The sequence below is a fragment of the Mobula hypostoma genome, chromosome 15 (assembly GCF_963921235.1).
Source record: "Mobula hypostoma chromosome 15, sMobHyp1.1, whole genome shotgun sequence".
NCBI classification, from domain to species: domain Eukaryota; kingdom Metazoa; phylum Chordata; class Chondrichthyes; order Myliobatiformes; family Myliobatidae; genus Mobula; species Mobula hypostoma.
The window spans coordinates 58,368,330-58,380,784 of NC_086111.1; the positions used below are offsets into that span (position 1 = coordinate 58,368,330).

Here is a 12,455-nt window from a genome sequence, read left to right on the forward strand (position 1 = left end):
TACTTTTAGACCGTTTGAGTTGAAAGGATATCTGAGGAAATATCACAGGCTTCTGAAGTCACTCAAGTTGGGGAAAAAAGGGGTATAAATGAGAAGAGCAGCTCAGGCTTATTAGGAACATCAGGAAACATGAAAGAACTAGAATTCATTCCTCCAGCTTCAGTTTCTGTGGCTGACAACTTGCTTGTCTGCATCTTTGGTATGTCTTTTTTGTTTATAGGAATTGTACCAGTATTTTGGAAATCCTAAAACCTTTATGTTTGATAAATCCTTTGTGCCTTAGAAATAGTGTGCATTTTAGAAATGGTTTATAGTTGGGAAACATTTAAGATAGAAATCCTTGGTGAGTTTTAAATGTGTCTTATGAGTGTTGTGTGAATTTGAACATTTATCACTGCAGATAAATGAAATGAACAGGACTAGGCAGTTTAAATGGCTTGACACGGACTAGATAGGCTGAAGGGCCTGTTTCTGTGCTGTACTTGTTGATGACTCTAACTATGTTTTAAATTACTTAGCAAGCTGTAAGTACCTTCTACTTGGTAGGAAGAGAATTCCCGACACTCAAATAGTGGGTACTGGCAGCTAAACTTGCCGTGGAGAATAAACAGTCTTTGAAGATTGGGTGGTTACAGTATAATCTCCCATTAGTGAGAGTACTCATGGCTATTTATATCTTCATTTAAGTTTAGAACTTCACGGTCAGCAAACCCAATACCATCAGGACCCAGCAGTCAGTATAAATGTTGTTTAAATATTTACTGTTTGAAGAATAGGCTATTTCCCGACACCATTTATAACTTGACTTCTCATCAGCCCATTCTTACATTCTTCAAAACCGATTATTTCACTAAGTTAGTTAACTACTTCAGTTCATGAAATAAGAGGAAATATAAGTAAACTCTTCATTATAAATAGATGGTTGTAAATTACCTGGTGTGCATCTAAGTCAATGATCATAGCCTTAGAAACTCCTTCCACTCTCTCAAATAAGAACTGCAATTAAAAATAGTCATAATTACATTTCAAGAATGTGAAAGCTGTTGAATAGCTTTAAAACTACTGTACACATCACAAACTTTTAGAAACTAGGGAATTTTTTAAATCAATGAAAACAAAAGCAAGTTTTAAACAGTCAATACATGACACATGAAAACTACCAAATATATTTATTAACAGTTTATACCTGACACAGACTTTGAAAATGATTCCTTGGATTGGGGAGAACCACTCAGAAAAAAAAGTGTCTCTCTCCAATGTAATTTTTAATAATGTTTCAAAAATATTTGACCATAGCACATTATCCATGGTAAAGCGATATTGTAAACTCATCCAATAAAATGCTTGCTCAAGGACAACAGGACCTTACTGTATCCAAGTTGCCCCATGGGCATTCTAGAAGGCCACAGTAGATACTGTGCTGACTCAGATTTAATATTCATGGTGACTGTTCAATAACAAATCAGCACACCAGTAGCACAAATTAATTGTCAGCATTCAGCTTTTAACACCCTTGACAGCATTACGCCATAAAGCCCACTCAGCAGAATCCATAGGCACAGGGAAAAGCTTTGCCCTGTCTGAGCAATGTACATGAACCGGAACCTTCCAAATGACATCAACAATTTCTTAGAATAAAAGTCAAAGATTCAAAGTGCAATTATTATCAACACATGTATGTGTATACAACCCTGGGATTGTCTTATTGTGGACCTGCCACAAAGCAAAGGAACACCATGGAACACATTAAAAGAAAATATGAAACACTCAACATGCAAAAAAGAACAAATCATGCAAACAGCAAAATGAACGAGGAAATAACACAAAACATCAAACTGTGGAGTCTTTGAAACAGTTTGGGAATGTTCAGTTTCGGTCAGTTCAGATCAGATCAATTTAGCATTGTGTCATTCGTTCATTGCAGGCCACACCCAGCCCACCCCAGTCATACTGTTCACTAAATTCAAAACAGGTACCAAGGATGAAAACTGGGCATTCTCAATTAAATTTGATGTAGGTGTAGCAAGTCCATTTATGTCTGCAGTCTAATTTTACATTCAGCGTGTAGTTTCAAAGCACTTTTACTGGTGACAATCGACTAATGTAACTGCAGGAAAGCAGCATCCATCATCAAGGACTCCCAACATCCAGGCCATGTTCTCTTCTAACTGCTGTCATCAGGAGAGGGGTACAGGAGCCTCATGTCCCACGCCACCAGGTTCAGAAACAGTTATTACCCCTCAACCACCAGGCTTTTGAACCAGAAGGGATAACTTCATTCACCCCAACACTTGGCTGATTCCACAACCAATGGACTCAGTTGCAGGTACTTTACAACTTGTGTTCTCAATATTGCTTATTCATTTATTATTATTTTTTTCATTTATTTTTGTATCTGCATTTGGTTGTCTTCAGCACATTGGTTGCTTGTTTGTCTCTGTCATGAGTCTATTGTGTTTCTTTGTACTTACTGTGAATGCCAGCAAAATATTACATAGTGATATATGTGTACTTTGATAATAAATTTGCTTTGAACTTGGAAAGTAGCAAGATGAAGCAGGTAGATGCACAGTTGGAGAGGCTGTAACTCATCAAGCACTGCACCAATATCCTAATGGTGTTGGGAAAAGTGGGTGGGGGGGCGATGCTCTGGGGTTGGCAAGGGGAAGGGTTCAAGCTAGCTTAGAAGGAGAATGGTACGCCATGAATCAGTAAGGAGAACAGCCAAACTGAAAATAGAAGATAGAACTCGGGTAAAGGGCAAGAGAAAAGAAAAGGCAATAAAATAGAGAATTAATGATAACTAGAGTGCATCAGAAAGGGCAAGAACCATACAAGCATTAAAGTGCATCAGCACAAAGAGCCATAGTATTAAAAATGCAAGAAGAAAATTAAAGGCTCTTCATGTGAATGCACACAGCATTTGTTACAAGATAGATGAGTTGATAGCCACTACAGAGATGTGGCTGCAAGGTGACCAAGGCTAGGAACAAAACATTTGACATTTCTGAATCATAAGTGAAAACCTTTTAAAAAGGATATGATTACTCCAGTGACAAGGGACGGTAATGGTTGAGAGATCAGTATGGGCAGAAATCAAGATGTCAATGCACAGAAAATTACATTGGCCCCCTAACAGAAGCTATACTGTATAATCTGAGAAATAATAGGAGCTGTGAGAAAGGTACTTTGGGGATGGGAAGCAATGTATTGGCATCCAAAGGCCGTGGCTAACTAACAAGAAACATTGAATCTCAGGACAAATGGGTTACTTTCAGATTGGCAATGGCATGTGAGTCAGTGGCATCTTACAATCAATATTAACGACTCAGATATAGAGACCAAATGCACTGTAGCCAACATTGTAGGTGATAAGTTCTGAGATGGGAACAAGGTGCTTTGAAAGTGATACAAACAGATTGAGTGTGAGGGCAAGAATTTGGAAGTTTGAGATAAAAAATGGGAGGTTTTCCACTTAGTAAGAATAAAAACACAAATTATCTTTTAACTGCAGTGAGTCTACAAAATGTTACAGAACAAAGGGATCTGTGGCCCTAGTACATGAAACAGTAAAAATTTGAATTCAGGATGATTGAATGTCAATTTCAATCCAGTATTAAGTGGAAAGCAACCCTTAATACAAACAAGAATCTGTCTTAAAAAGAACTATTTATAACTTATAAGCATTAATCATTGCCTGGAAAGATTGAAGGCTACCACTTCAAGTGACAGATGCCGTAACTAAACCTTTGGTGACAAGACAATCTCTTATATTGACATTTCTATTAAAATACTTTATTAAACAAAGTAGCAATCACAAGCACTTTGAAGACAATGAACCAGTTTGGGACATTCTGCTTTGCACTATTGTAAATTATGCAAGAGTAAACAATAAATGATTTTTTTTCAAGATCTGTATTCCAGCAACTGTAGTCTCCTGTGTCTCCAAATTATAAATTATCCCTCAATGTAGCACCCAGGATGAGATCGGGGAGGGATTAAATGGACATCCTGTCACATAAAATCATATTCCTGTCAATTAAAATAATTAAAGATAAATTTGTTCATTCAATCAATATTTGCAGCATTTATATATTCAGGCAGCAGTCTTTCAATACTGTAATAAAAGAAGAATATTCTGAATAACTGAGTTTTGTGCTCTGAAACCTTTTGACTATCTCAGGTGTTTGAATATTCAAAGCTGTCTTGCACATAATGACATGCTCCCATTGGAATAATGTAACTCTACAGAGACAATACCCACATCCACACAATTGAAATTGAAAATGTATTTAATCATCTGATGTTATTTCTATGCTTAAAGTGTATAAAACCTTCTACGAGAGATCCTTCCAGTATGTCTCCTCGTTGGGGTGAATAACTACCATAAGACCATAAGATATAGGAGTGAAATTAGGCCATTTGACCCATTGAGTCTGCCCTACCATTTCATCAAGGCTGATCCAATTTTGCTCTCAGCTCCAACCTCCTGCCTTCTCCCCATATCCCTTCACATCCTGATCAATCAAGAATCTATCAACCTCTGCTTTAAATATACATAAAGTCTTGGCCTCCACAGCTACCAGTGACAAAGAATTCCACAGATTCACCACTCTCTGGCTAAAGAAATACCTTCTCATCTCCATTCTGAATGGATGCCCCTCAATTCTGAGGCTTTGTCCTCTGGTCCTAGACTTTCTCACCATAGGAAACATCCTCTCTACATCCATTCATCAAGGCCTTTCACCATCTAATAGGTTTCAACGAGGTCACCCCTCATTTTTTTGAATTCTCATGAATATAGGCCCAGAGCCATCAAACACTCTTCATATGACAAGCCATTTGATCTTGGAATCATTTTCGTGAACATCCTTTGAACTGTCTCCAGTTTCAGCACATCCTTTCTAAGATAAGGGGCCCAAAAACTGCTCACAACACTCCAAGTGAGGCTAATGAACGCTAACATCGCATTTGCTTTCCTCACTACAGACTCAACTTGCAAATTAACCTTTGGGGAATCCTGCACAAGGGCCTCCAAGTCCCTTTGCACCTCAGTTTTTTTGTATTTAGAAAATAGTCAATCCTTTCATTTTTTTCTACCAAACTACATGACCATACACTTCCCAACACTGTGTTCCATCACCTACTTCTTTGCCCATTCACCAAATCTAAGTCCTTCTGTAGCCTCTGCACTTCCTCAAAACTGCCTGCCCCTCCATCTACCTTCATATCATCTGCAAACTTTGCAATAAAGCCATCATCCAAATCATTGACATATAATGTAAAAAGAATCACATTCAACACAGACTCTTGTGGAACACCAGTAGTCACTGGCAGCCAATCAGAAAGGGTCCCTTTATTTCCACTCTTTGCCTTCTGTCAATTAGCCACTGCTTATCCATGCTAGATATACCATGGGCTCGTAGCTTGTTAAGCAGCCTCATGTGTGGCACCTTGTCAAATGCCTTTGAAAATTCAAGTACACATTAACTGACTCTCCTTTGCCTATCCTACTTGTCATTTCTTCAAAGAATTCCAACAGGTTTGTCAGACAAGATTTGCCCCTGAGGGAACCATGATGACTACAGACTATTTTATCATGCATCTCCAAGTACCACGAGGCCTCATCCTTAATAATTGACTCTAACATCTTCCCAACCACTAAGGTCAAATTAATTGGCCTATAGTTTCCTTTCTCCTGCCTCTCTTCTTCTTGAAGAGTAGAGTGACATTTGCAATTTTCCAGAACCATTCTAGAATCTAATGATCTTTAAAGATTATTACTAATGATTCCACAATCTCTTCAGCCACCTCCTTCAGAACTCTGGGGTGTACACCATCTGGTCCAGGTGATTTATCTAACATCAGGCCTTTCAGTTTCCCAAGAACTTCTCTCTAGTTAATGGTAACTTCACACACTTCAAGACCCCCGACACCAGGAACTTCCACCATACTGCTAGTGTGTTCTACAGTGAAGACTGATGCAAAATACTGACGAAGGGTCTCAGTCTGAAATGTCGACTGTACCTCTTCCTAGAGACGCTGCCTGGCCTGCTGCGTTCACCAGCAACTTTGATGTGTGTTGCAAAATACTTATTCAGTTTGCCTGCCGTTCCTTGTCCCCCATTACTATCTTTCCAGCATCATTTTCCAATGGTCCTATATACAATCCCACCTCTCCTTTACACCTTATATATCTTAAGAAACTTTTGATATCCTCTTTAATATTATTGGTTAATTAACCTTAATATTCTATCTTTACCTTCTTAATGACTTCTGTTGGTTTTTAAAAGCTCCCCAATCCTCTAACTTCCCACTAACTTTTGTTCTGTTATATGCCCTCTCTTTTGCTTTTATATCGGCTTTTACTTCTTGCTAGCTACGGTTGTGTCATCTTTCCTTTAGAATACTTCTTCCTCTTTAGACTGTACATGCCCTGTGGCTTCTAAATTGCTTGCAGAAATTTCTGCCATTGCTGCTCTGCCATCATCACTGCCTGTGTTCTTTTCCAATCAATTCTGACCAACTCCTTTCTCATGCCTCTGTAATTCCCTTTACTGATACAGATACATCTGACCTTAGCTTCTCCTTCTCAAGATTTCAGGGTGAATTCGACTATATTGAAATCACTTGTCCCTAAGGGTTCTTTTTCCTTAAGCTCTCCGATCAATTCAGGTTCATTGCCCACCACCTAATCCAGAATAGCTACTTCCCTAGTGGGCTCAAGAGCCCAACCAAAAAACTATCTCACAGGCATTCCAGAAAGCCCGCTCTAAGAATCCAGCACCATCCTGATTTACCCTGTATACCCGCATATTGAAATCTCTATGACCATTGTAATATTCCCCTTTCGGCATCCATTTTCTATCTCCTGTTGTAATTTGTAGACCTCATCCTTCCTACTGTTTGGGGGTCTGTATGCAACTCCCATCAGGGAGTTTTTCTCCCCTTGCAGTTCCTGAGCTCTATTCACAATGATTCAACACCTCTGACACTATGTTACTTCTTTCTGAAGACTTGATTTCATTTTTCACCGACAAAGCAATGCCACCCCCTCTGCCTTTCTGCCTGTCCTTTCAATACAAAGTGTGTCATTAAGCTCCCAGCTATGATTCAGTGATGCCTACAACATCATACATGCCAATCTGTAACTGTTCTATAGCCAGACCTATTACATCTACGGCTCATACAGTCACAACATTTGGCGCATTTCCAGGATATGTTTGTGACCCATTATGCAACCAGTGACTCCAGCAGTCTAAGGGAGAAGTATTTTTAAGGGCATCACCTTGCAATTAGATCCGTTTGGGCCAACAACCACAGAAACATGATATATTAAAGAACAAAGTAGACAGCTGAGGAGGTAGATGTAAAATGTAATTGCAAGTCTGTGTATTTGTGTAAGGGATTAGTGCTGGGTAGTTTGGTATGACAAGGTCATTGGTTGTGGCACAGGACTAATCGTTTTTCAGGATAACAGTGGGTGGGGGTCATGTATATTCAGTGCTCAGTGGGCATCCATAGCTGAGGGTGTTATTAGTAACATGATCTTACTAAATAAAATTCGCATAAAGATTTACAGGGTAGGAACTTGAAGTAGGAGTAGGAATAAGCTACTCAGCATCTTGTGTGCTCAAGGTAGATTGGTAGACACTTTGAAGTACAAAGGCTCAAAGGCATCAACAACTTTGGTGCACTACTGTAACTCATTATAGTTATTGTATTGTACACAAGTTCAAAGTAAATTTATTATCAAAGTACATATTTGTCAGCATATACAACCCTGAGATTCATGTTCTTCTAGGCATACTCAATAAATCCAATAACAATAACAGAATCAACGAAAGACTGCACTGAACAAGGCAGACAACCAGTGTGCAAAAAGACAGCAAATTGTGCAAATACAAAAGAAAGAAATAATAATATAAATAAATAAACAAACAATAAATATCAAGAGCATGAGATGAAGAGTCATTGAAAATGAGTCCATAGGTTGTGGGAACAGTTCAGTAATGGGGTGAGTGAAGTTATCCCTTCTGGTTCAGGAAACTGATGGTCAAGAGGTAATAACTGCTCCTGAACTTGCTCATGTGGGACCTGAGGACGTTCTTCCTGATGGCAGCAGCAAGAAGAGAACATTGCCCGAGTGGTGGGGGTCCTTGATGATGGAAGGTGCTTTCCTGCCACAGCGTTCTGTGTCGATGTGCTCAATGGTGGGCAGTGCTTTAGTTGTGATGGACTGGGCCACGATGGATGATGCAACGATTCCGTCGGTGCACTACAGAACGTTCTGCAGGCTATGCATGATACTTAACAACAGAAACCTAAATAAATACTCACTAAATGGTGTAGAAATGAAACATCGTTTAAGAACTTGAGAAATCTGGATGCTCAAGTGATTTGTACCATCAATGTGGAACAGACAAACAAGTTAAAGATTGTTGTGGGCATCACACTGACCATATGTTTAGAGTTTTTAAAGTTCAGGTCATGATGCCACAAAGGAGGATTCAAAATTTTGGAGTTCATCCCGAGTTCAGGTGAGGTAGTGCTGGATTATACAGGAAGGCATTGAAAAAAATTGGGATGCCTCAGTTTTGTAAAAGCCTGAACTTATGAAGCTGACAGAATTTTACATGTGGTTAGAAAAGTCTTGGAATCATGACGTTAGGATAAAAGAAATTGCTTCAATCAAGTATGTACTCTATTGTTTATTCAGCTATGCAGTACACTTTGAACTAAAACTATAAAGTTTCCAACATTACAAATTGAAAAGAAAATTATGAGCAGATATCTTAGGAAAAATGAAAAAGAAGAAAAAATGATGGAAGGACAATAAGCTTTCTCTCTGAATAGACAAACAGGGACTGATTAAATAGCGTTCCTCATTCAATTCTCTACTTGACCAGGAGTAACGAAATACACACACTACTGCTAAAACAATAAACCTGCATATTTTATGGACATCTTCTCTTAAGGAAGTTGTTATTACAGAGTGGAATGAATTACAAAACTATAAACAGAAATGCAACAAGTAAGATTTTGCAAGGTAATACCGGCATTTCTGCTCACAATCATCAGTGATAACAAGCTTGGGATTCGCACGCAGATGGATATCTCAACACTAGACATCTTCTCTGAAGCATTTTCCAATTAAGTTCCATTGATGGATTCTTCATGCATCAGATTTAGATCAAGTGTAGGCACAGCAAATGTATTAATTTCAATGGAAAGGAACAGCTCTGAGAAACCATGCTAAGTTTTAGTTAAATTACATATTTTCTAGTTGTTTTTGTTTGCATACATGATTTTATTATTCTTACTACTTAAGTGTTTGATTTGTTTTTCAATATTTTCTGAACATTTGTGTATATTTCAGAATTACACAGATTTAGAAACATTAGCAGTATTTTAACAGCTTTAACATGAAAGAGGATCCACTGCTTTCCTGGTGTAAATGACAAATAAACTCTTCTCAGGCTTCCAGATATCAATTATAACTGATGTTTTGATGTCAAACTCTGCTGTCTTCTTCAGGGATGATTCCTTGGAATGTCTAGTCCAGTGGTATTTATACCCCCGTAGTCTGTCCCTCTTGATTGGTTAGTCCTTATCCAATCAGGTTTCCACTCTCCCACCTTGTTTACAACTGAATTCCAGTTCATCTTTGCTAAAATTCTTTTCCTCTAGTCTTATTTCAAAGGTTTCCTTTACCAGGTGGTCCCAAAAGCCATTGCTCCTTGAAGCGGTTTCCACCGCGCGTCCTGCCTGACCAATGCATGCTGCTTTGCATTCATAGGGAATCCTGTAAACACCAGCCGACCCGAGTCCCAGGTCATCTTTGACCCACAAGCTGCACTCAATAGAAACTGCACAAGGCATGTGTAATCCTTGTGTTTCAGGAACAACTACAGGTAATTCACTGCCTACTAAATATTCTAAGCAAGATAAATATGAAAAGTCTGGAAACAAAATCTTATGTTACAAAAATCTATTGTGATCCTAAAACGGCAACCATCTAATGATTTCCATATTCCAAAAAAGCAGACTAAATTTAAAAAAACATTGACCAAGGAGATTCAAATGAGTCTGGTAATGATTTTGGAGTAATATTGTTATACAAAGCAAAGTATAGTCTTCCCTTCATTGTTTTAATGGAAACATAAAACTATTACTTTTGGAAATCTTGAAATAGTAGAGGGGAAATCAAATCAATACCGTATGCATGAAAACATTGTTCCTAATGTCCAGGACAAAGTTTTATATATGCATTTAAATGTAGTAAGCTGAATACAATTTAATCTTTGTTTGTTAGATGGTTAACAAAATAAACTCATAATGCATGGATCACTTTGATTGAAATTTCCTTCCCATAATTTTGTTTTGCTTCTCTAAGCAGTTAATCAGAAGCAACTATGAATGTCAGCCTAAGCTGATCCAAGTTTTAAAACCAATTGGAGTTAAAAATCACTTTGAGGATTTAAAACCAAAAGTATGTCATAATATCTGTATAAATAATCACTAAATTCACTTTACATTCAAAGCTACTCAAATAATGTGTTGCCTCTCATTGGTGAAATACTTTCATATTCTGGAACCAAGTTTTCAAGTCTTAGGTAATGAGAAAATCATATTTATTTACTTTCCATTCTCACCTTAATTGCCAGAGTTATGTCAGCATAGGCACAAAACCCTCCTCCTTGGTCACTCGAACAGTGATGGAAGCCACCACCTAACAGAAGTAAAACAGAGGTAATAATAATATTAATAACTTAATTATAGAGTATTCTTCATGCCAATGATGCAATTCAAAGTGCTTTACAATGTGATAAAAAGATGAAAAAATTAAGAAATAAAAACATGAAAATAAAAGAAAAAGACGTTAATTAAAAGCAAGGTAAAATAAATAGGCTTTGAGCTGGCTTTTAAAAATGTTAACTGAGACTGCATCCCTTATAGTTTTACATAGTGAATTCCACAGTTTAGGAGCGTAGTTCAAAACAGCTGACCTTTTTTGAGGGAGATTATTTAAATTAAAGCGACTGGCAGAAGAAGTCCTAAGAGTTCAAGCAAAATTATAAAACAAAAGCAATTCTCTAATGTACTCTAGTCCCAGACCATTAATTGCTTTAAAAAAGTAAGAGAACTTTAATATCAATTCAAAAAGATACAGGAAGCCAATGCAAAGTAGCTAAGATGGGAGAGCTATATTCCTTCATCTGGTTTTGCTTAAAAGTGCAACACCAGCATTCTGAATGAATTGAAGTTTGTCATGGATTATTTTGGAAGGCCAGTAAAAAGTGTTGTGCAGTAATCTAGCCTATTTAACATAAAGGTGTGAATTAGTTTTTCAGCATCATTATGTGACAGAAACAGACATTTGACAATATGTGGGATTTAAAATTCAAATCTGAATCAAGGATAACACCCAGGCTAGTTATTTCTGATTTCACAAGGGGAGCCAAGTTCCCAAGTTTATCAAAAAGAATATCTCTTTTGGCTTTAGGACCAACCAAAAGTATTTCAGTTTTATGCTCATTTAGCTTTAGAACATTATTGTTCATCCATTTGTTTATTGCAGCCATACCAGCAATCAGAGAAGAAAAGGTGTTATCATCATTAGGCTCAACTGAGATATACAATGGTGTGTCATCTGCAAAACCATGGAAATCAAGTTTATGCTTTCCAATGATATCTCCTAAAGGGTGCACAAATAAGGTACTTATAGAATCTACGCAGTTCTACCCCTTACATGTGTCCTACACACAAATTTACTACATGTAACAAAAAATGACTAAATCAACTGAAAAACAATATAGCACTGAGAATGCTCTTTCTTCTCCAGTCCAGATGAAGGGTCTCAGCCCAAAACGGTAAATGTTTACTCTTTCCCATAGATGCTGCCTGGCCTGATGAGTCCCTCGAGCATTTTGTGTGTGTTGCTAGGAATGAGTATTGGCACTTCAGTATCTAAAACACACTGAAACCACAGATAGGTTCTGAACTGCCTTGAGCTATTTAAATATAGTAAGCTGCCAAGTATGGATCAGAAGATTATTTTGCAAACCTGACTACATCATCCATATCAATGTGCTACCTTTCATAGAAGAGGTTAAACTGGAGAGATTAAATGTAAAAGCAAGTTTCCCTCTTTTGGGAAATTTAAGAGATTCTGTGGAACTATTCAAAGCTGACCATTTATCCTTCAATTAATTTTATTAAAATATGATTACCTGGACTACCTTCTTTTGACACTCACTAGGGCACAAACTATCTGAGTGATTTCTCAGTATTATAACAAAGACTGTTCTTTGGTGGTTTACCTCTTTCGGACATTCAAAGGACATAAACATGCATTAAATTTTCACTGTATGTCTTTTTCATTATTCGTGGTGAAAATATAGTTATTCAATGTGCAAAATTGGTGGACTAAAATCATTCAGATAGAACCCAGC

At 37.6% G+C, this 12,455-nt stretch overlaps 1 protein-coding gene across 2 annotated transcripts in view; it reads right to left on the reverse strand.

Moving 5' to 3' along the window:
• The window catches only part of hdac11 (histone deacetylase 11), a 118,931-nt gene that overhangs the window by 43,717 nt on the left and 62,759 nt on the right, over positions 1-12,455 (reverse strand). For both annotated transcript variants that reach the window (XM_063068132.1, XM_063068131.1), the window contains 2 exons: positions 10,656-10,732; positions 934-996 (listed from right to left, as the gene is read on the reverse strand). In XM_063068132.1, coding sequence (XP_062924202.1) covers positions 934-996; positions 10,656-10,732 — 140 coding nt within the window. The remainder of the gene's footprint in view (positions 1-933; positions 997-10,655; positions 10,733-12,455) is intronic.